Source organism: Pan troglodytes, chromosome 9 (assembly GCF_028858775.2).
Source record: "Pan troglodytes isolate AG18354 chromosome 9, NHGRI_mPanTro3-v2.0_pri, whole genome shotgun sequence".
Classification (NCBI taxonomy): domain Eukaryota; kingdom Metazoa; phylum Chordata; class Mammalia; order Primates; family Hominidae; genus Pan; species Pan troglodytes.
The window spans coordinates 74,923,128-74,948,707 of NC_072407.2; the positions used below are offsets into that span (position 1 = coordinate 74,923,128).

At 39.6% G+C, this 25,580-nt stretch overlaps 1 protein-coding gene across 29 annotated transcripts in view; it reads right to left on the minus strand.

Moving 5' to 3' along the window:
- FCHSD2 (FCH and double SH3 domains 2) overlaps positions 1-25,580 on the minus strand; it is a 302,934-nt gene that overhangs the window by 49,736 nt on the left and 227,618 nt on the right. For 16 of the 29 annotated variants that reach the window (XM_016921547.3, XM_063783178.1, XM_054661497.2 and 13 more), the window contains 3 exons: positions 16,023-16,118; positions 3,267-3,383; positions 910-1,014 (listed from right to left, as the gene is read on the minus strand). In XM_016921547.3, the coding sequence (XP_016777036.1) occupies positions 910-1,014; positions 3,267-3,383; positions 16,023-16,118 (318 nt within the window). Of the gene's footprint in view, positions 1-909; positions 1,015-3,266; positions 3,384-13,746; positions 13,819-16,022; positions 16,119-25,580 lie in introns of all 29 variants that reach the window. The other 13 variants (XM_054661495.2, XM_016921545.3, XM_063783163.1 and 10 more) reach the window with 2 other exon arrangements.

A 25,580-nucleotide genomic window follows, 5' to 3' on the forward strand; every position in this document is an offset into this window, starting at 1 on the left:
TGGATGGTGTCAGTCTTTTATAAATGTCTACCTCCATACCCCTTCACCACGTTGCTGCTGAGTAGATAAAAGTGTGTGCACAGGTCCTCCATAAACTGGCCCTAACCACAACAAGTTTACTTACTTTCTACCACATTTCCTCACAAAAATCCTCCACTCTAATCATATCCAGCTACCAAATTATACCCTGTGTCTTCCTCCTTTGCTAATACTTTCTTGTTTCCTATCCCAACCTCTCCCTATCCAGAGCAGGGAGTATTAGCCTCAGGCATAAGAACTCTAAACACTACACAAAATGTACATTTTTGTGCGTGGGAGAGAATGTTTCACAGCTTTCATACAACCCTCAAAGGTCCCATGACTCCACAAAAAATTAAAATCCACTATTATAAATTTTTTCCCATCTCTGCTTAACCAAATCTTCCCTATTCTTAAAAGCCCAGCTCATGCCCCTGGATCCAGGGAACCTTCCATATGGGGGAGATTTCCTAAGCTCTGAAAAAAAAAAAAAAAAATATATATATATATATATATATGAATATATGTCTCCATAGATATCAATATATAAGGAGATATATATATCTAAATTGATATATATACATCATTTTTTCTACCATTAATCTCTGTGGTTTATTATGTACCTTGTAGAAATTTTAAAATTAGTATCTTCATTGTGACTTAAATCTTTTGTATTTAATGTTTCATGACTGTAAACTTTACAGCATCTTTTTGTTATATGTACTGCCTTCCACAGAGCAGGTACTCAACAAATACTACTGTGGACACGAATGAAGACGGTGAATCACCTTCATCTCAGTGTGTGTAGAAACTCAGTTTTAAAGATGTATATCACAGCTGTGACAGTGTCATTAGACCTGGGCAAAATGCCACAATTAGCTGCCACCTTACCTCTGCTTTACGAATATTTTCTCTAGCTTCATCTATTTTCTGTTCTAGCTCTGCTCGGCTTTGTTCTGATACAGCAGCTCCATGACACTCCAGATCATTTAGAACCTATTAAAGAAAATGGGACAATAATGATGACTGTTTTTTACTTTTCATCTTCCTTAAGTGATTAAAGTATTTACATAATTCAAAAGGCTTTAGTGACTAGTAGCCATAATTTTTTTTCATTTATTTATTTTTTGAACATTTTGAAATAATTATAGACTTACTAGTAACAAACTTACTACAGACAGTCCCTTCAGTGGGGAAGCCAGGACCAGCCACTATCTGATTGCCGCCACATGAGAGACCCCAAGGGAAACTGCTAAGCTGAGACCATCCAATACTCAGATTAGTGAGAGATAATGTAAAAACCCTCTTGTTCTATGGCATTAAGTTTGAGGTGGTTTGTTAAGCAACATTACATAAGTGGAACATTGAATTTGAGACACCTGTGAGATAGTGAAAAGAAGATGTCAAAACAGGCAAGAGATTATATGGATACACAGTAGTAGCAAGGCCCAATGTTGAAGATATTAATTTATGATTTGGTGGTAAAGTAAAACCATGGAAGTGACTGAGAATGCTTATATGAGGGTAAAGAATAAGAAAACAAGATAGCCAAGTATAGGAATCTGAGAAACTGAATATTTCATTGTGGGATGGAGAAAGAGGAACCTATGAAAAAATCTAGGTATGGCCAGAAAGGCAGAAGGAAAGCCAGGACAATGTTGAATCGTGGATGACTAGAGAAGATAACATTTTAAGACATGGAATTGTTAATTGTGATGAAATTGTTGACAGATTAAGAAAAATGAGAAATCAAAGTGTCCACTTGGAAGCTTGCAACACAGACATCATTGGCGATTTTGGTAAGCTTAGACAGGGGAAGGAAAGGACAGGAAAGCTCAAATGTAATGGGCTAAAAAGTAAGTGGGAGGTGAGATTCTATAGATAATAAGCATAGGCAATTCTTTTAAGAAGCAGGATGTGAAGGCAAAGAATGAGACGGATATAGGTATCAATAAATGAAACAAAAAAAGTACTATACTCCAAATAATTTCTTTGTGCTTAGAGTTTAGTCTTCGAGATATATTTTCTTTCTTTCTTTCTTTCTTTTTTTTTTTTTTGGAGACAGGGTCTTTCTCTGTCACCCAGTCTGGAGTGCAGAGGCATGATCTTACCTGAATGTAACCTCCACCTCCCGGGCTCAAGCAATTCTCCCCAACCTTAGCCTCCCGAATAGGTGGGAAGATAGGTGTGCGCCCCCATGCCCGACTAATTTTTGAATTTTTTGTAGAGACCGGGATTTTTGCCATGTTGCCCAGGCTGGTCTCAAACTCCTGGTTCAAGCAATCCACTTGCCTCAGCCTCCCAAAGTTCTGGGATTACAGGCGTGAGCCACTGCGCCCAGCCAAACATATATTTTCATGAAATCTATAATTGTGTCTTTCTTTTTTCTTTTTATTGAGACAGAGTCTCGTTGTCGCCCAGGCTGGAGTGCAGTGGCGTGATCTCAGCTCACTGCAAGCTCCGCCTCCCAGGTTCATGCCATTCTCCTGCCTCAACCTGCCGAGTAGCTGGGACTACAGGTGCCCGCCACGACACTCGGCTAATTTTTTGTATTTTTAGTAGAGATGGGGTTTCACCATAACACATGTTAGCCAGGATGGTCTCGATCTCCTGACCTCGTGATCCACCCACCTCGGCCTCCCAAAGTGCTGGGATTACAGGCGTGAGCCACCGCGCCCGGCTATAATTATGTCTTTTAAAAAATATGTCTTGAGGGATGAAAACTTATATTAATTCAACATATGTCTCTTCCCCTGCCCATAATACACTATCACAGGTTTTCTTTGGTAATTTTATGGTAAACAGGTAAATTAATGTATTGCTGATGGAGGGCTTAAGGAAATTCCAACATGAGTAGATAGCTGACAGCACACTGCTGAGTGTTGAGAAAGTACAGAAAAAACACATATAATGCTTGAGCAAAGGAGTTTGAGACCAGCCTGGGAAACATGGCAAGACCCTATCTCTACAAAAAATCTAAAAAAATTTAGCCAGGCATAGTGGCATGTGCCTGTGGTCCCAGCTACTTGGGAGGCTGAAGTGGGAGAACTGCTTCAGCCCAGGAGGTTGAAGCTGCAGTAAGCCATGTTCACACCACTGCCCTTCAACCTGGGTGACAGAGCAAGCCTCTTGTCTCAAATAAAACAAAACACATATAGGATATTTTTCACATTAATAAAACTCAGTTCCTTAAACTATTTGACATTTGGCTTAAGGTGAATGTAACTAGGACTTTCTCTTACACTTACCCGTTGTTGGTGAACAATGTTTTTATGCTCACGTGCCACACGTGTGGCCCATTTTCGAGCTTCCTTATTTAGACTGTGCTCCTCTGTGGTCCCAGTTTCTGATTCTAACTGTCGGCTCTACAATACAAGAGAGAACAGAGATAAAAATATTGCTATCCTTATTGCAACCACTACTTCTTTGTAGATGGATCAGAAGGCCTTCACTTAATCAGCACTCAAAACATGAGGCATGCTCCACTACTGCTGGAAGCAATGTCTTAACGTCACAGAAAGTTACCAGAAGAGTAAGATCAGCATAAAACCATTAAAGACCATAAGCTTTTTGTCTTACACTGCTGAACACAAAAGCATCATCTCTAATACTGCAGACTTATCTTTTTGGGTGTGATGGACTTATCTTTCCGAGTGGGAAGGAAGCTAGCTAAGGTAAGCAAAGAAGAAAATGTATTCATGCCAACCTACTATGGTGATAAAATCATTGCATAAATAAAAATGGAAACAACTTAATAGTTTAAATGTGAGTAAAGAATCATTAAAGAGAAGTAAGAACAAAACAATATAATAACAGCAACACAATCTTGCACCCCTCCCCCTGCCCCAAGGCAGACGTAACTCGTTAGAGGTCCACCATCAACTTGCCACCAAACCTCAAAAGCCAGCTTTTGCTCTTTCTCCAGGCTTCATATGAAAGATAAGGGTGCTAGATCAAATGATCACCAAGGGTTTCTTCTAGCTCTAAAATGCTATGATTCTGATTTACAAAGAACAAACCACAAAATCTAAATAAAAATAGTAATAGCTAACTTCTATTGTGCAAGGTACTATGGAAAGTGCTTCATATAACTTTTTTTTTTTTTTAACAACCTGATGATGTGGGTCCCACATCATTTTATAGAAAAGAAAACAGAGGCTCAGAGAGGTTAATTTTTCCTGGATGTCCTAGATGTTAAATGTTACAACCTTAATTGACTGATTCCAGAATCAGAGCTATTAAACACAAAACTATTTTAATTCTCTCTAAATTCTTAAAGACCCAAGAAAAACAAACTTTATTGAGATAATTAGGAATTTTTTAAAAAAATATAAATTACCCAAAGAGGCTTTTAATATAGAAAGCAGCAAAATTGTAGAATGAAAAGAATTTTAGAAATTCTGATCACGGCTCACTGCAGCCTCAACCTCCGGGCTCAAGTGACTCTCCCACTTCAGCCTCCTGAGTAGCTGGAACTACAGGTGTGTGTCACCATACTCAGCTAATTTTTTTTTTTCCTTCTAGAGATAAGGTCTCACTATGTTGCCCAGGCAACATAGGAGTTCAACATCTTGAACTCCTTGGCTCAAGTAATCCTCCCACCCTGGCCTTCCAAAGTGTTCAAATTACAGGGATGAGCCAATACACCTGGCCTAGTAATTCTTTTGCAAGGTCTCATAGCTCAAAATTAATAGAGTAAGTAGAAATTGATAAACTGGATTTTAAAAATTAATATTTTTGTTGGGGGAATTGTGATGAGGCAGGGTTTAAAAATTTTTGTTCTATACAGACATTTCAGCTAGATTATAACAATGACAAATAAATTGAAATAGAGCAAAATAATCAATATTCAAACTTAACCATCTTTACATTCATATTTTACATTCTAATTCATTTTTGGGGTTATCAGAAGTTTGGGAATGAACTTTATTGTTATATTTTGCTTTGCAAATGAATCTGGGCATTCAAACTTACATGTGTTCTCAAAGTCAGGAATATTAAAGTGTTAAACTCTGGACACAGATACAAATGAAATATACAAAAGTCAGAGGAATGTGATCTGTAAAAGTAGAAAGATAAATTCTGAAGAGTCCAAGAATAGGTTTTTGAGTCAGAAAGACTTAGTTTGAATCCATTGTATGACATTTTATGGCACTACTAGCTTTATGATCTTGGGCATGTTAATTATCTGAGTCGTAGCTACATCTGAAAACTAGTGAAAATGTCACCTATCTCCATAGGGTTGGTAGGTTATAATGAGGTCATATTTTAAACATTCTGGTATAGGATCTACATAATATCTTAGGCATCCAGTAATGGTAACTGTTAATGTTAAAGACCCAATTGAAAATTACTTGAAACAAAAATTTTCTTATTACTGTTCATAAGAAAATCCAGATAATTCCTAGGTTCTTAATAGCCTAAACAATGAATCCAAAACGAAGATTGAAGATATATTGAAAGATTAAGGCAGATCTCAAAGAGAATGAATTTGTAGGGAGTAGCTAGATGAGAAAGGAGGCAACTGATAGAGACATTTAATTTTTGTTACTGAGCAGCATTTTAGGAATAGGTAAAGGGGTTTAAATTGTGTGCTGGCTGCAGATGGGCCATAACCCAATTTGCCTTACAGAATTTATACCTTCTTATTGAGTATTCACTGTGCTCAAGATAGAGCTTTTCCCTTATTTTTTATGTGTCTACTAAGACTTGGGAGTCCAATGATCAGGATAGGTAACTAATGCCACTGATTGGAAGATGTGGCTTTGAGATCCTTTGGGTAGGGAATGACACAAAACTAAAACTCAAATTAATTTATCCTTTTCATGAATTCTGAAATCAAGCCATGGAATACATGTGGAAGCTCCTGAGACACAGGTCTTGACAACTGAGAATTTCATACAAGGTGAATACAGCCCAGGCTATTAAACAATACACAGAGAAATGTTCCAATACCACCTTCACTATCAAAGATCAATATAAATCAGGATCTAGTATAGATAATTATGTTTTTGTGTTTTTGTTTGTTTTGTTTTTTGTTTTTTGAGAGAGTCTCACTCTGTTGGCCAGGCTGGAGTGCAGTGGCATGTTCTCAGCTCAGTGCAACCTCCGCCTCCTGGGTTCAAGTGATCCTCCTGCCTCAGCCTCCCAGGTAGCTGGGACTACAGGCATGTGCCACCATGCCCAACTAATTTTTTGTATTTTTAGTAGAGACGGGGTTTCACCATGTTGGCCAGGATGGTCTCGATCTCTTGACCTCGTGATCCACCTGCCTCGGCCTCCCAAAGTGCTTGGATTACAGGTGTGAGCCACCGTGCGTGGCTGGTAATTTTTTTTTTAAGACAGTGATATTAGTAGTGGTCGATTCTAATAAAGAAACCGTAATGACTGCTTCTTTTTAAAATGCTGGCAAATTTATTTTTATTTTTATTTTTAATTTTTTGAGACAGAGTTTCGCTCTGTCACCCAGACTGGAGTGCAGTGGCATGATTTTAGCTCACTGCAACCTCTGCTTCTCGGGTTCAAGAGATTCTCATTCCTCAGCCTCCGGAGTAACTGGGATTACAGGGCATGTACCACCATGCCCAGCTAACTTTTTGTATTTTTAGTAGAGATGGGGGTTTTGCTATGTTGGCCAGGCTGGTCTCGAACTCCTGTCCTCAAGTGATCCACCTGTTCTTGGCCTCCCAAAGTGCTGGGATTACAAGCATGAGCCTCCACGCCTGGCCTAGATCATTCTTTTAACATTTTTCTTTTTGGAAGACACGGTCTCACTCTATTGCCCAGGCTGGAGTGCAGTGGTGCAATCATGGCTCACTGCAGCCTTGACCTCCCAAGCTCAAGCAATCCTCCCACCTCAGCATCCCAAGTAGCTGAGACCACAGCATATGCCATCACACGCAGATAATTTTTTTGATTTTTAGTAGAGATGAGATCTCACTATGTTGCCTAGGCCATCTCAAACTCCTGGCCTCAAATGATCCTCCTGCCTTGACCTCCCAAAGTGCTGGGATTAGAGGCATGAGCCACTATGCCCAGCCCAATATTTTTCCTTTATCTTTTAAAAATGTATTTGATACAAAAATTAGCTAGGCGTGCTGGCGCCGGAGGTTGCAGTGAGCCAAGATCGTGGCACTGCACTCCAGCCTAGGCTACCGAGGGAGACTCTGTCTCCAAAAAAAAAAAAAAGAAAAAAAAATCTCTAGTCCCTTTAGAATAAAATATTACAATAAAGTCTTTTCAACATTCATAAAGTTATTAAATAACTTTGAAGAACTAAATTAAGGAAATCAGCATTCCAATATTCTTGATATATTAGTCTTTAAGTCATCTTAACTATTTTGTCCTTAGATGCTCTCTCAAGATATGATTTTGTTTTATTTTAAGGTTAATACAAAGGCATAGAAGGCTCAGATATCTGAGCAGAGTGAGCAGCGATAGAAAAGCTGACTTCACAGAAGAAAACAATCAGTTTTTTAACTCTGTAACTAAAATATAACCATTTCAAGGAGAGAAAAAGAGATGGTCACGTATGATGAATGAAAATCACTAACAGTAAAATACTAGCATTCCAACCCATTTCAAAAAAAGATAGTGTTGGGGTTGTTAGGCCAATGGCATAACATTCTAGTTAACCCTCATTCAGGGAATTTGTACTACTTACATTTTTCAGTTTACTGAGAGACAAGAAATATATTGGGGCTGGGCACAGTAGCTCACACTTACAATCCCAGTGTTCTGGTAGGCCAAGGCAGAAAAACTGCTTGAGGCCAGGAGTTTGAGACCAGCCTGGGCAACATAGCTAGACCCCAGCTCTTAAAAAAAATTAGCACATACCTGTAGTCCTATCTATGGGAGGCTGAGGCAGGAGGATTGTTTGAGCCCAAGAGATCAAGGCTGCCAGGAGCTATGATTGTGCCCTCCAGCCTGGGTGACAGAGCTTCTCAAAAAATATATATTAATATATTGAATTAAATATTGGATCCATCTTATTCTTTATGAAGTATATTAATATATGGTTAATTATTTCAATAAAGTTATTAATTATTTATCCTCAAAAGGACTTCTTCAAGTAAAAAGCATCTGGATCTCTGTATTCCAACTACACATGTTTGTACAGGTTCACAATCCCACAATTCTGAAATTCAAAATGCTCTGAAAAAGAATAAGTATTTTTTGGTAAGTTTGGAGCCAAAACTCACTTGAGTCAAAATGTGATTTGAACTAATAAGAGGTTATTTATAGTTTTTTCTTTCATACATACATATATGAATGAAAATATTCATATGTTTCACTGCAAAAATACTATGTTTGGTCACAGGTGCTTCCCCATACATTGCTCAGGGTTTTATGCAATGTATGGTATATGGGTCACTTTTCTAAAATCTGGAAAATTCTGAATTTTGACATGTATTTGGCCCAAGGCTTTTGGAAAGAGACTGTAGACTTTTAAGTCACATATTTCAAATATGCCACACACCTTCAAGAGGAGTGGAACAGTGCCTCTTAAGAGACATAATTTAACTTATTCTGACTATGCTAGGATAGCAGAACCTTCACTTGGAAAGAAGTGGGAACTCATCTAGATAATTGCTGAGTGTGCCTGGTCTCTCAGGAGAGCACACTGGAGAAGAACTGGTGTGGACTGAGCCTTGGGACAATTCTGGAAAACTCTGGACACCTGGGGAAAAGGAATATACCCATTAAGGCTGGGGTGAAGAAATGATGAGAACTCTGAAAGGAGCTATTCTTTTGTCTTGGATTAAGAGTACCAAAGGCAAACCTTAGCAAAAAATATGTCCCTGAGTAATGACATGAAAGTAAAACAAAAATGGCATAAAAACCTTGTGTCTAACACTTTTGAGAACATACCTAGAGGCATGGTTAGATGGAACAGCCTTATAAAGAGTATGCCTTTATTTTGGTAGCTCTCACAGAGATTTTGCTTTAAGAGCTATAATCACAAGCTAGATAGGGGAACTTTCAGGCTCCTACTGTCAGCACATAACTAATGCGTCTATGCAAAGATCTAGTTACTCTGGATGGTTAGACAAGGAACCAGATCAGGAGAAAGGTGACTAAACCAGTAGAGGGCCCATCACATAGATAGTGGACTTTTTACAAAAAGCCTTTTGTGAAACGCTGAAGAAATTAGGACAACCATTACGAACACTTAACTGTCAGTATTGCTAATTCTAAAACGCAACACTCATGTCTTTAGTCAAAGCCTCTCATTTTTGGATACTGTGCCAAGCGTGTGTAAGAGGATGGTACCTATTTACTCAACAGGAGGACATCCCACAAATTCTATCACAGCCTTTTTCACATTTATGAGACAACGCTATATGCAATACAAAATTTCTACAAGCAGAAAGAGCCACCCATAACAAAGAGAATTTTCAGGTACATTTCCTGCACAGTATATTAACCCCATGTAGACTTTTATAGACAAGGGAAATTTTTGCCAAATTTTTTTTTAATAGATGCATAAATCACTCCCCTTATGTAAAACTTTAATGTGTAAAAATCCTCAACTACAGCAAGTGGACATTTTACTTACTATAATTGTTAATCTATAGAAGGCAGAATTAAATATCAGAAATAGCATCTAGAATAACAGGGAAAGATCATACATCAGAAATTTAGTGTCAGCTTTTTACTGTCATGATCTGTGAAGATCTTGTTATTTGCTGTTCAAAGAAGGTAAAGGGGAAAGTGTATTCTCATCCCGACTGGGAAACCTGAGGAAGTTTCCATGTTTTTCCTGCCTGTATAGATCATACTTATCTAAGTTCTGTGGACATGCATGTTTCCCATATTATTTCCCATCCCAGCTTCGCTTTGTCCTTTTTCACAGGATGTGAGAAAATGCCCCTAATGGCACTCATCACTAGTTCTGGTAATGAAAGGATAGGTCACTGAGATGTACGTAGGGCAGAGATGTTGAAAAGTACAAGTCATGTACTTAAAATTATTCCAAACAGATTGCCTTTCAGATGTACAAACCGCCAAGAAGGCCGCTGATGAGATCCTCTTTGTGGAATAAGTAGGAGAACAAAAGTCCCAAGGGACTTTTAGTGATCAATCCAATAAGGGAGTTGAGAGCTAGGGATCATGACTGCAAAAGTATTGCAAGTATTTCAAGATTTGTAATGTCTTCTATATTTGATATTTGGTATTTCCTGTAGCAATTAGGGGGGAAATACTAAAAAAAAAAAAAAAAAAAAAAAAAAAAAAAAAAAGAAAGAAATATGCTTGCCTTGCCTTGTGGATTTTTGTTTTGTTTTGTTTTGTTTTGTTTGAGACAGAGTCTCACCCTGCCACCCAGGCTGGAGCGCAGTGGCGCGATCTCGGCTCACTGCAAGCCCCGCCTCCCAGGTTCACGCCATTCTCCTGCCTCAGCCTCCCGAGTAGCTGGGACTACAGGTGCCCGCCACCACGCCCGGCTAATTTTTTGTATTTTTAGTAGAGACAGGGTTTCACCATGTTAGCCAGGATGGTCTCAATCTCCTGACCTCATGATCCGCCCATCTCAGCTCTCAGCCTCCCAAAGTGCTGGGATTACAGGTGTGAGCCACCACGCCCGGCCGTCCTGTGGAAAGATTTTAAGAAGTCAGTTAACATCTATTCTGACTCAATGTGCCAGGCATTGAGTCAAATGCTTAGTATCCTATTTAATTTTCAAACAAATAAGGTATAGTTGTCCTTCCATATCTGTGGGTTCTGTATCTGTGGATTCAACCAACCGTGGATCAAAAATATTTTTTAGAAAGAGTAAAAAAAAAAAAAAAAAAGGATAGTTGTGTCTGTACTGAACATGTACAGACTTTTTTTCCTTGTCTTATTTCCTAAACAATGTAATAGGACCATTATTAGCATAGCATTTACATTGTATTAGGGATTATAATCTAGTGATGATTTACAACATATGAAGGATGTGCACAGGTTATATGCAAATATTACATCATTTTATATAGGGGACTTGAACATCTGTGAATTCTGGTACACAAAGAGGTTCCTAGAATCAATCCCCCATGGAAACCAAGGGACAACTGTTGTCATTTTACACATGAGGAAGCTGAATCACAAAAGTTAAATATATGTAAATAAACTGCTAGTTTAGACACCCAAACCCATGTTTTCTCCATTGTACACCACCTGTATGAATCACTAACCCCAGTGTGATCCATGTGTCAGCTGAATGACTCTAACATTGAGATCCTAATAAATGTGTTTGTCAGTTCTCTCTCACAGAATATTCTTATTATAGACAGGAAGATTTAAAGGCACATTCCATATCCTCCTCAGAAAAATTCTGCATTAAAAAGTCATTTCAGCAAAAAAGATGTATTTTACTTTTTCTAGAAAGAGCTCTGGCTTTCTGGTATCATCTGAGAAATGATAATTGAAGATATAAAGAAAGAACACTTTAGAAATCAGTAACTCTCTTATGGAAATATAGATAAGAAAATCCTTCAGTATTAACCATGAGACAGCTATTAAGTTACTACATAAGAACAAAGCTTGCCATTGGTCACTGTCACTTGTAGTCATCTTTTGGTTAATATTAAAATTCTACCCAAAAAAGCCCTAATTAAATTACTATAATAATACTGTGACTATACATATTCAATTGGGTGTCTTGGACTTTTGTAGGGAAAACAGTGTAGTTTGAAATGGGTTATATTAAAAAGTTAAAAAAAATTTAAGACAGTTTATGAAAATCATCAGAAGAAAAGAGTTACATTTTATCACAGTGGTAACCTTAAAAGTCTTATAACTTTCCTAACTATATCTTACGTAAATTTAGATAAAATATTTGCTGAATTCTCTTGTCTGTAAGGCAAGGGCATATGCAAAGTATATGTAAGTGTCTGCTTAGTAAATGAAAAATAAATTTGTTAAACCCATAAGCAGTTCAAAATTCCTAATTCAAACTATAAAATTCAAAATAAAAGAACAATACTGTCCTGCCCCTGCAATGGATCTCATCCTATTACTATCTTACCTGAGTATATAGTTCTCCATTTACCATCATATATAAAACTCAAAAATAACACCTGGTTGCATCCCACTTTCATCACCAAATCTACTTGCTATTTCAGGTACAGTCATGTACTTTCAAACTTTTCTGGCTCTAATGCTTATTAGCTGAGTGACCTTGAGCAAAGCAAATTGCTTTTCTTTCTACTTTTTTTTTTTTTTTTTTTTTTAAAGGCAGGGTCTTGCTCTGTCACCCAGGATGGAATGCAGTGGCGTGATCACGGCTCATTGCAACCTCCACCTCCCGGGCTCAAGTGATCCTCCCACTTCAGCTTCCTGAGTAGCAGGGACTACAGGTGTGTGCTACCATGCCCAGCTAGTTTTCTGTATTATTATTATTATTATTTTTTTTTTAGAGAAAGGGTTTCGCCGTGTTGCCCAGGCTGGTCTCGAACTCCTGGGCTCAAGCAATGCACCCACCTTGGCCTTCCAAAGTGTTGGGATTACAGGCGTAAGCCTCTGCACCCAGCCAGATTTCTTAACTTTAGTTTCCTCAACTGTAAAAGAAGGATTAAAAATAGCACCTACAATATAGGGTTGTTGTGAAGATAAAATAAATTAATATAGGTAATGCCATTAGAAAAATGTCTAGCATGAAATAAATGTTCAATGAATGTCACCTATTATTTTTATTCTTTTCAATTTTTGTTTTCGCTTCCTGGCATGTTGTTTCTCCCTCTTTGCAGAGTAAACTGCAATTCATCTTCAAGATCTAATTCATAACAAGTAGACACAATCCAATAAAAAAATAGAAACAAGGTTTGAATAGACATTTTACCAAAGAAGATATATGAGTGGCTAATACACTCATGAAGATACTCAACATCATTAGTCATTAGGGAAATGCAAACCAGAACCACGATATACTATTTCACATCCACTAGGATGATTATAATCAGAGCCAGACAATAATAAATGTCTGGCTGAGGCAGGAAGGATCTTTTGAGCCCAGGAGTTCAAGGCCAGCCTAAGCAACATGGTGACATCCCCTCTCTACCAAAAATAAAAATAAAATAAAAAAAAATAAAATAAAAATCAGCTGTAGTCCCAGTTACTCGGGAAGCTGAGGTGGGAGGACTGCTCGAGCCCAGGAGGTTGAGGCTGCAGTGAGCCGTGATTATGCCATTGCACTTCAGTCTGGGTGACAGAGTAAGACCCTATCTTAAAAAAAAAAAAAAAAAAAAAAAAGACTTTTTAAATGATTGAAGGTCTGGAATGATTTTCTAAAATCATAGGCATTTATCTTTTTCCATTATGAAAAAACTAATTGCTTCCCAAGTCCTGAACATTTCTTCTTAGAAGACAGAATAGCACAGCAGAAATAACATTACTATTGCAATCACAACAGTAACATGTCATTAATTTACCGTATGACTCTGGACAAGTCTCCCTTACTAGGCTACAGTTTCCCCTTTAATAAAGACAAGATTCGCTCTAAGGTTCTCTCCAGCACACCTGTTGAAGAAGATTAAGGTGCTTCACACAAGTTGAAAAATGAGTAGCTCAATTTCTTCACTATAAACAGGGAAGGAAATTCTTAATTTATAAGAGAAAACACAGCTGGTGCATCAGGGCCTCTTATACATGTATATACATAACTTTCATCCCAACACCAGGTCCCACCCTTCATTAACATGCAAACCCACACTTCCCATCCCTCCCGCCCTTGACCCACACCCCATATACCTCAGCTATGGTCATTCTCAGAGCACTGACAGGGGAGAGCTCAATATCCACCAGTTGGGCGGCTTTTAAACTCTGCCCAATAAAGATTGCACAAGGACAAAAAACATAGCATAGAGTTAGAAATTTAAGGCAAACAAGGACACAACACCTAAGAACATTTAGCACAGTGTTTAGAAACAAAAGATTTAGGGCTGCAGTTGGGCTGGGAAAAAGTGAGATGAGAGTCACTGTTATTCTGATTTTTTCTGTGGAAAACAGCAATGATAAAATAACATCAAATTAGTCATAATTTTAAGACAAGCTTGACACACTTGTCTATACCCTGTATCTTCTAATGCTCTGCTTCATCCCTCCCAGGCTTCAAAGAAGTCAAATCACAGGAGAATGTGAATAAGTCATTGGCAAAAGCTGATTTGATTAAAAAAAAAAGCACTACTATAAAGGGCAAAGGTTATAATATAGAGGGAAATGCTGATTTCCTACATTTCTTTATATAGCTGCTAACAGAGCTACTTAAAGTATAAGAAAAGTAATGAAGATATCGCTGGCAAATGTGTTTCTATTAAACTGATACCATTAAACTCTGGAACTATATCATAAACTCCCTTGGTTCTGGTTCTAAATTTATCAAAATACTTTATGAATATAATTTGATTTTCCTTTTGGCTTGCCTACATTGACAGAATGTGCTAATAATGCCAATGCGTGCCTTCTCATTTTGCAGAAGTTAAATTTCAATTTTTATGTTACCAAATTAGCATTTTTGTTCTTTTTTAAAAATTTAAATAATGGCAAACATTTCCCATAAACTCAAGGATGATTACTGTATGCTTTTAAACAATTGCCAGTTGGGGCCGGACATCGTGGCTCACGTCCGTAATGCCAGCACTTTGGGAGACTAAAGTGGGCAGGTGGCTTGAACTCAGGAGTTCGAGACCAGCCTGGGCAACATGGTGAGACTCCCCCATCTCTATTGAAAATACAAAGAAAATAGCCAGGCACAGTGGTGCGTGCCTGTGGCCCCAGCTAATCGGGAGGCTGATGTGGGAGGATCACTTGAGCCCAGGAGAGGGGGCTGTAGTGAGCTGAGATCACGCTACTGCCCTCCAGCCCCAGTGACAGAGTGAGACCCTGTCTCAAAAATAAAATAATAATAATAATAAATAAGTAAAAATAAAAACAAAAATTGCCAGTTGGAATCTACAGACAGAAAGCAGATTAATGATGTCAGGGGCTGAGGTGAGGAGTATAGGGAGAGTGACTGCTTAATGGGGTCAGGATTTCTTTTTAAAGTGATGAAATGTTGTGGAACTACCAAGTGATGACAGTGCACAGCACTGGAAATGTAGTAAGTGACAGTGAATCAATCTCACACTTTATGGTTAAAAATGGTAATTTTTGTGTTATGTGTATTCTGCTACCATAAAAAAAATGGCAGAGGGGTAGAGGTATTAAAAAAAATTGCTAATTTGAGGTTTATGTAAGTGCTTTAATATTCTAAGAAATCTGAAAGGAATTATAAAAGGCCTATAATCTTTTATAAGACCAACCAAAATATTTCATACACATGTTCATTATTCCATTTATTAATTCTATTCTGGGTTTTTTTTTTTTTTTTTTTTTTTTGAGACAGAATCTCACTCTGTCACCCAGGCTGAAGTGCAGTGGTGTGATCTCGGCTCACTGTAACCTCTGCCTCCCAGGTTCAAGTGATTCTCCTGCTTTAGCCTCCTGAGTAGCTGGGATTACAGGGGCCCACGACCAAGCCCAGCTAATTTTTGTATTTTTAGTAGAGACAGGGTTTTGTCATGTTGGCCAGGCTGGTCTTGAACTCCTGACCTCAGGTCATCCACCTGCCTCTGCCTCCCAAAGTGCTGAGATTACAAGCGTGAGCCACAGCGCCCGGCCTACTCTGGTTAAAATTTAACCACTGATTTCTGTGGAGGGGTACAACATAAAAAATTTCAGGGAAAATATAATTTACATTTGAGTAAATGTATTGAATATTTTTCTTCTTCCCTCAGTTGTTTTCAGGTTTCAGTAACTTGTCTTATAACTTAACCTCATTTGGTAGAAGGTTGTTAGCATGAAGACACTGAGTTTCTTGGCCACAATTCAGAAAAAAAAAGTCATAATTATTCTGTGTCCTCACAGTTTTGTTATAAAATTGATGAGATATACTCAGCTTTTTCTGTCTGTCTATGCCAAGGGTAACTGTTACTTAAGCACAAACACAACTGAACAACACATGAAATGAAAATCTGTAATTCCCTTACAGTATCACTGTCACAAGGCTGGAACTGGAAGGGCTGGGGTTTGTGAAATACAGCGTTTTCTTGCAAAAACAGCTGAAGATTGTAGTCCCGGACCACCTAAAGAGAAAATAAAATATCTTCAGGTCTTTAATGAGGTTAAAATGTCCAATTACATTATAAAGTTTAAGATTTATTCTGCTATTTTCTATACAAATGAGAAATCATCCAACACTGTGGTAAAAAAGAAATGATGTTACGCATTTTATTTTTCATTTTAGACAATGGTTATTATTTATCTGTCCTATTTTCTCAAAAATAAATTTGGAAAGTGATAGTTCAGAAACTAGATCAGATTTGGGGACTGGACAATATATAATACCTTAAGAAAGCAAGAAGATAGTTTTTACACAAAAAGCTATTCTGTGTAACACAGAATAGTGTGCAGATAAGGAAGCACATTGGTCTTTGCCATCTCTCCCAGCTCTAAAATTGTATGGGCCTCTTAAAGTCTGCTTCATGGCCATTGCCATCCACTAGGAAACTGCCAGATAATCCCATCCACAGCACCAAATAGTGTTTGTAGAGTATTTCTCAGCACCTTCTTGAGGAGGTTACACTCTAATTACCATCTTACAGCATACCAAGAAGACAGGCTAGAAAGGAATTTATTTATTTATTTATTTATTTTTTGAGACTAGTCTCGCTCTGTCGCCTGGGCTGGAGTACAGTGGTGCAAGCTGGGCTCACTGCAAGCTCCGCCTCCCGGGTTCATGCCATTCTCCTGCCTCAGCTTCCCGAGTAGCTGGGACTACAGGCGCCCGCCACTGCGCCCAGCTAATTTTTTTGTATTTTTTTTAGTAAAGATGGGGTTTCACCCTGTTAGCCAGGATGGTCTCGATCTCCTGACCTCGTGATCCACCGGCCTCGGCCTCCTAAAGTGCTGGGATTACAGGCGTGAGCTACCGCGCCCGGCCTGGAATTTCTATAAAAGGAGAATTCTGATAAGGCAGCATAACAAATAGCACAGAAAGGCAGCCATCTGAAAAGAATTCATTGCATTTACATACCTTGGGAAAGAGTGGAAATCGGCATCTGATGGGGCAAAAAACCCCACTTTCTATTTTGCTACCATATCGCTTACCCCTTACTTGTCTTTCATTTACAGTATATTATAGCCCATTAGCACCTCTGCTAGAAGATGGGCAGAAGAAAAAAAAAGTTCAAAGTAACTCTGTACCTCTACTTTAGTAGTCCTGGGAAAAGGGATAATTGAGGAGACGCAAAAAGTAGTAGGTGTATATTGCATTTTGTTTACCAGTGCAATCCCATGTCTCTACTGCTTCCCTCCCCCTCACTCCACCAACCATTTCTTGAGAGAGTTTACCAGGTCCAACATGAAACACAGGGATAAGGGGGATATATAGATGAATAAGACAAACAAACAAGGTTAGTATCTGCAAAGAATTTATAATCTGGAAACTGGGCGAACCAAACAGACTACATAATTAAAATACACCACGGAGTGTGTAAAGGGTACGAGAAGAGAACAAGGTGATATTTAATCCAGGCTGATGATGGGGTGAGATGAGGTGAGGAGTTGTCAGAATATGGTCTGGGAAGGCTGGCTGAATAAACATATTCTCAAAGAGAAATGTACTTTGTTCTCTTCTTGGATTCCAGTTTTAAGCTAGAATAGCTGTGAAAGCTCATTACACAGCCCTCAGAGCCTCTCTAATCACCATGCAGAAAAGCTAAGAGGATCACCTCTCTAGTTGCCAAACTTGTCCTCAAAACTATTAACCTTTTTGTTTTGTTCCTCTTGAGGAGGAGGTTTCAACCTTTTAAAATTTTAAACTCTTTGTTATGGAAAATTTCAAATACATATGTAAAGACAACAATAGAATGTATCCTCATGTCTTCATCACCCAGTTTCCAAAACATCCCCTTATGGCCAATATTCTTTCATCTTTAAGCCCACCTACCTCTTCCACCCCTAATTATATTGAAACAAGTTCCAGACCTATCATTTAGCTTATAAATATTTCAGTATGACATCTAAAAGATAAGGACTCTTTTAAGAAAATATATCCATATTACAATTTACAGTAAGTACTTACAAAGCAACAAGTTCTCAAATTTCCCTGATTGTTTCTTTTTTTTACAAAAAAGTTTTTCAAATCAGGATACAAATACAGCCCCCACAGTGTAACTGCACGATGCTGTTTAGCTTTCTTTTCATATACTAGTTTCTTCATCTATCTCTCCTTTCCTCCCTCTTGCAATTTAATTGTTGAAGAAACTGGGTTTTTGTTCTGTAGAGTTTCCTGCAGTCTGGGAAGAAATGACAAAGATGTGATTTTTATTACATCCTTGTAGTATTCTGTTTCCAGTATTTCCTATACATTGGAATGGGTGTTTTTTGTCTTGTTTATTTATTTATTTTCTTGGGAAGGTAACGTTTACTTCCATCAGGAAGCTTGCTTCTTTTTACGAACAGCTGTAGTGGGCTGAATGGTAGCCTCTCAAAAGATATGTTCATGTCCTAATTCCCAAAACCTGTGAATGTTACTTCATTTGGCAAAAGTGACTTTGTAGAAGTCCAAGATCGAGTGTTGACAGGTTTGATTTCTTCTGACGGTAATTATTGTCGGCTTGTAGTTGGCCACCTTCTTCTGGTATCTTCATGTGATCTTCTCCCTGTGCCTGTCTGTGTCCCGCGCTCTCCTTTTTTTCAAAAAGTTTTAACTTTTAATCTCTGTGGGTATATAGTAGGTATTTATATTTATGGGGTACATAAGATATTTTGATACAGGACTACAATGTGTAATAATCATATCAAGGTAAATGGGGTATCCACCACCTCAAGCATTTATCCTTACTTTGTATTACAAAAAATCCAATTATACTTTTTTATTTTTATTATACTTTCAGTTTTAGGGTACATGGGCACAACATGCAGGTTTGTTACACAGGTATACATGTGCCATGCTGGTTTGCTGCACCCATCAACTCATCATTTACGTTAGGTATTTCTCCCAATGCTATCCTTCCCCTAGCCCCCCACCCCCTGACAGGTCCCAGTGCGCGATGTTCCCTACCCTGTGTCCATGTGTTCTCATTGTTCAACTCCCATCTATGAGTGAGAACATGCAGTGTTTGGTTTTCTGTCCTTGTGATAGTTTGCTTAGAATATTGGTTTCCAGCTTCATCAATGTCCCTGCAAAGGACATGAACTCACCCCTTTTTATGGCTGCATAGTATTCCATGGTGTATATGTGCTATATTTTCTTAATCCAGTCTATCATTGATGGACATTTGGGTTGGCTCCAAGTCTTTGCTATTGTGAATAGTGCCGCAATAAACATATGTGTGCATGTGTCTTTATAGCAGAATGATTTATAATCCTTTGGGTATATACCCAGTAATGGGATTGCTGGGTCAAATGGTATTTCTAGTTCTAGATCCTTGAGGAGTTGCCACACTGCCTTCCACAATGGTTGAACTAATTTACACTCCCACCAACAGTGTAAAAGTGTTCCTATTTCTCCACATCCTCTCCAGCATCTGTTGTTTCCTTTTTAATGATCGCCATTCTGTTGTGACATAGTATCTCATTGTGGTTTTGATTTGCATTTCTCTGATGACCAGTGATGATGAGCATTTTTTCATATGTCTGTTGGCTGCATAAATGTCTTCTTTTGAGAAGTGTCTGTTCATATCCTTTGCCCACTTTTTGATGGCGTTGTTTGTTTTTTTCTTGTAAATTTGTTTAAGTTATTTGTAGATTCTGGATACTAGCCCTTTGTCAGATGGGTAGATTGCAAAGATTTTCTCCCATTCAGTAGGGTGCCTGTTCACTCTGATGACAGTTTCTTTTGCTGTGCAGAAGCTCTTTAGTTTAATTAGATCCTATTTGTCTATTTTGGTTTTTGTTGCCATTGCTTTTGGTGTTTTAGTCATGAAGTCTCTGCCCATGCCTATGTCCTGAATGGTATTGCCTAGGTTTTCTTCTAGGGTTTTTATGGTGTTAGGACTTACATTTAAGTCTTTAATCCATCTTGAGTTAATTTTTGTATAAAGTGTAAGGAAGGGATCCAATTTAAGCTTTCTACATATAGCTAGCCAGTTTTCCCAGCACCATTTATTAAACTGAATCCTTTCCCCATTTCTTGTTTTTGTCAGGTTTATCAAAGATCAGATGGTTGTAGGTGTGTGGTGTTATTTCTGAGGCATTTGTTCTGTTCCACTGGTCTATGTATCTGTTTTGGTACCAGTGCCATGCTGTTTTGGTTACTGTAGCCTTGTAGTATAGTTTGAAGTCAGGTAGCACGATGTCTCCAGCTTTGTTCTTTTTGCTTAGGATTGTCTTCGCTATGCGGGCTCTTTTTCGGTTCCATATGAACTTTAAAGTAGTTTTTTCCAATTCTGTGCAAAATTCAGTGGTAGCTTGATGGGGACAGCATTGAATCCATAAATTACCTTGGGCAGTATGGCCATTTGTTTGCATCCTCTTTTATTTCGTTGAGCCCTTCACATCCCTTGTAAGTTGGATTCCTAGGTATTTTATTCACTTTGTAGTAATTGTGAATGGGAGTTCACTCATGATTTGGCTCTCTATTACTGCTGGAATGCCTGTGATTTTTGCACATTAATTTTGTATCCTGAGACTTTGCTGAAGTTGCTTATCAGCTTAAGGAGATTTTGGGCTGAGACAATGGGGTTTTCTAAATATACAATCATGTCATCTGCAAAAAGACACAATTTGACTTACTCTTTTCCTAATTGAATACCCTTTATTTCTTTCTCTTGCCTGATTGCCTTAGCCAGAACTTCCAATACTATGTTGAATACAAATGGTGAGAGAGAGCATCCTTATCTTGTGCTGGTTTTCAAAGGGAATGCTTCCAGTTTTTGCCCATTCAGTATAATATTGGCTGTGAGTCTGTCATAAATAACTCTTATTATTTTGAGATATGTTCCAACAATGCCTAGTTTATTGAGAGTTTTTAGCATGAAGGGCTGCTGAATTTTGTTGAAGGCCTTTTCTGCATCTATTGAGATAATCATGTGGGGTTTTTTTTTTTTTTTTCTTGAGACGGAGTCTGGCTTTGTCTCCCAGGCACGATCTTGGCTCACTGCAACCTCCGCCTCCCAGGTTCACGCCATACTCCTGCCTCAGCCTCTCGAGTAGCTGGGACTACAGGCACCCGCCACCACGCCTGGCTAATTTTTTGTATTTTTAGTAGAGACAGGGTTTCACCATGTTAGCCAGGATGGTCTCGATCTCCTGACCTCGTCATTTGCCCACCTTGGCCTCCCAAAGTGCTGGGATTACAGGCGTGAGCCACCGTGCCTGGCTGGTTTTGTTATTTTTAAATGTATAATAAACTATTGCTGACGTGGTCACCTTATTGTGTCATTGAATATAGATCTTATTCATTCTATCTAACTATATTTTTTGTACCCATTAGCCATCCTGGCTCCCCCCACATCTGACTACCCTTCCCAGACTCTGGTAAACAACCTTCTACATTTTATCTCCATGAGTTCAATTTGTTTTAATTTTTTAACTCTCACAAATAAGTGAGAACATGTGAAATTTGTCTTTCTGTGCCTAGTTTATTTCACTTAACATAATGACCTCCAGTTTTATCTATGTTGTTGTAAATGACAGGATCTCATTCTTTTTCATGGCTGAATAATACTCCATTGTGTATATATACCACATTTTCTCTATCCGTTCATCTGTTGATGGACACTTAGGTTGCTTCTAAATCTTGGCTATTGTGAATAGTGCTGCAATCAACATGAGAGTGCAGATATCTCTTTGATATATTGATTTCCTTTCTTTTGGGTGTATACCTAGCAGTGAGATTGCTGAATCATAAGGCAGTTCTATTTTTAGTTTGTTGAGGAACTGCCAAACTGTTTTCCATAGTGGTTGTACTAATTTACATTCCCAGCAACAGTATACAAGGGCTCCCTTTTCTCCACATCCTCACCAGCATCTGTGTTACTGCCTATCTTTTGGATAAAAGCCACCTGAACTAGGATGATATAATATCTTACTGTAGTTTTGATTTGCATTTCTCTGATGATTAATGATGTTGAGTACCTTTCCATATGCCTGTCTACCACTTATTTTTATCATTATTTTTTGAGACAGAGTCTCACCCAGGCTAGAGTGCAGTGGCACAATCTCAGCTCACTGCAGCCTCTGCCTCCCTGGCTCAAGAGATCCTCCCATCTCAGCCTCCTACAGACATATGCCACCATGCCCCGCTAGAGTTTTGTACTTTTTGTAGAGATGGGGTTTCACCATGTTGCCCAGGCTGGTCTCTAACTCCTGGGCTCAAGCGATCTGCCCACCTTGGCCTCCTACAGTGCTGGGATTACAGGTGTGAGCCATTGCATGTTGCCCTGTCTGCTATTTATATGTCTTTTTTTGAGAAATGTCTATTCAGATCTTTTCCCCATTTTTAAATCGAATTATTAATTTTTTTCCACCTCTCCCTTCCCCTCCCCCCTCCATCTCTCTGGTCTCCCTCTGTTGCCGATACTGCCGTGATCTCAGCTCGCTGCAACCTCCCTGCCTCGGGCTCCCGTGATTCTCCTGCCTTGGCCTGCCGAGTGCCTGGGATTGCAGGCACACGCCGCCACGCCTGACTGGTTTTTGTATTTTTGGTGGAGACAGGGTTTCGCCCTGTTGACCGGGCTGGTCTCCAGCTCTTGACCTCGAGTGATCTGCCCGCCTCGGCCTCCTGAGGTGCTGGGATTGCAGACGGAGTCTCGCTCACTCAATGCTCAATGTTGCCCAGGCTGGAGTGCAGTGGCGTGATCTCGGCTCGCTACAACCTCCACCTCCCAGCCACCTGCCTTGGCCTCCAAAAGTGCTAAGATTACAGCCTCTGCCCAGCCGCCACCCCGTCTAGGAAGTGAGGAGTGTCTCTGCCTGGCCGCCCATCGTCTGGGATGTGAGGAGCCCCTCTGCCTGGCCGCCCTGTCTGGGAAGTGGGGAGCGCCTCTGCCCGGCCACCCCCTCTGGGATGTGAGGAGTGCCTCTGCCAGGCCGCCACCCCGTCTGGTAGGTGAGGAGTGCCTCTGCCCGGCCGCCCCATCTGGGAACTGAGGAGCACCTCTGCCCGGCCGCCCCGTCTGAGAAGTGAGGAGCACCTCTGTCCGGCAGCCGCCCCATCTGGGAAGTGAGGAGCACCTCTGCCCGGCAGCCGCCCCATCTGGGAAGTGAGGAGCACCTCTGCCCGGCTGCCCATCACCTGAGATGTGAGGAGTACCTCTGCCCGGCCGCCCATTGTCTGGGAGGTGAGGAGCGCCTCTGCCCGGCCGCCCCGTCTAGGAAGTGAGGAGCGCCTCTGCCCGGCCACCCCGTCTGGGAAGTGAGGAGCACCTCTGCCCGGCCGCCCCATCTGGGAGGTGAGGAGCCCCTCTGCCTGGCCGCCCATCGTCTGGGAAGTGAGGAGCACCTCTGCCCGGCTGCCCCATCTGGGAAGTGAGGAGCACCTCTGCCCGGCCGCCCAGTCTGGGAGGTGAGGAGCGCCTCTGCCCGGCCGCCCATCATCTGGGATGTGAGGAGAGCCTCTGCCCGGCCACCCCATCTGGGAAGTGAGGAGCGCCTTTGCCCGGCCGCCCCGTCTGGGAGGTGTACCCAACAGCTCCGAAGAGACAGCGACCATCGAGAACGGGCCATGATGACGATGGTGGTTTTGTCGAAAAGAAAAGGGGGAAATGTGGGGAAAAGAGAGATCAGATTGTTACTGTGTCTGTGTAGAAAGAAGTAGACATAGGAGACTCTATTTTGTTCTGTAATAAGAAAAATTCTTCTGCCTTGGGATGCTGTTAATCTATAACCTTACCCCCAACCCTGTGCTCTTTGAAACATGTGCTCTGTCAACTCAGGGTTAAATGGATTAAGGACGGTGCAAGATGTGCTTTGTTAAACAGATGCCTGAAGGCAGCATGCTCGTTAAGAGTCATCACCACTCCCTAATCTCAAGTACCCAGGGATACAAACACTGTGGAAGGCCGCAGGGACCACTGCCTAGGAAAACCAGAGACCTTTGTTCACGTGTTTATCTGCTGACCTTCTCTCCACTATTATCCTATGACCCTGCCACATCCCCCTCTCCGAGAAAACACCCAAGAATGATCAATAAATACTAAAAAAAAAAAAAAAAAAAAAAAAAAATTTCCTATAGAGTTGTTTGAGCTCCTTATATATTCTCATTATTAATCCTCTGTCAGATGGATATTTTGCAAATATTGTCTCCCATTCTGTGGGTTGTTGCTTCACTTCGTTGATTATTTCCTTTGCTGTGCAGAAACTTTTTAACTTGATGTGATCCCACTTGTCCATTTTTGCTTTGGTTGCCTGTGCTTGCAGGGTATTACTCAATCTTTGCCTAGTCCTATGTCTTAGAGAGTTTCCCAGTGTTTTCTTTTAGTAGTTTCATAGTTTGAGGTCTTAGATTTAAGTCTTTAATCCATTTTGATTTGATTTTTGTATATGGCAAGAGATAGGGGTCTTAATTCTTCTGCATATGAATATATCCAGTTTCTCCAGCACCATTTATTGAAGAGATTGTCCTTTCTCCAATGTATGTTCTTGACAACTTTGTCAAAAATGAGTTCACTGCAGATAGGTAGATTTGATTCTGGGTTCTCTATTCTGTTCCACTGGTATTTGTTTTTATGCCAGTACCATGCTGTTTTGGTTACTATAGCTTTGTAGTATAATTAGAAGTCACACAATATGATTCCTTGAGTTCTTTTTGTTCAGGATAGCTGGATAGCTTTGGTTATTCTGGGTCTTTTGTGGTTCTGTCAAAATTTTAGGATTGCTTTTTCTATCTCTGTGAAGAATGGCACTGGTATTTTGATAGAGACTGCATTGAATCTGTAGACTGCTTTGGGTAGTATTGACATTTCAAGAATATTTATTCTCCCAATCCATCAACATGGAATATCTTTCCATTTGTTTCTGTCCTCTTCAATTCCTTCCTTCCTTCCTTTTTTATTTTATTTTATTATTATTATACTTTAAGTTTTAGGGTACATGTGCACAATGTGCAGGTTAGTTACATATGTTCGCTTTTGTTGCCTAGGCTGGAGTGCAGTGGCACAATCCTGGCTCACTGCAACCTCCATCTCTTGAATTCAAGCGATTCTCCTGTCTCAGCCTCCCAATTTCTTTCATTTTAAGAGATCTTTCACTTCTTTGGTTAATTCCTATGTATTTTAATGTATTTGTAGCTATTGTAAATGACATTACTTTCTTGATTTATTTTTCAGAATGCTTACTGTTCACATATAGAAATGCTACTTATTTTTGTATGTTGATTTTGTATCCTGCAACTTTACTAACGGTGTTTATCAGTTTGAATATTTTGGTGGAGTCTTCAGGTTTTTCAAAATATAAGCCTACATCATCTGCAAAGAAGAATAATTTGACTTCTTCCTTTCCACTTTGGATGCTCTTTCTTTCTTTCATCTGCTGTAGCTAGGACTTCCAGTACTATGTTGAACAACAGTGGTAAAAGTGGGCATCCTTGTCATGTTCCAAAT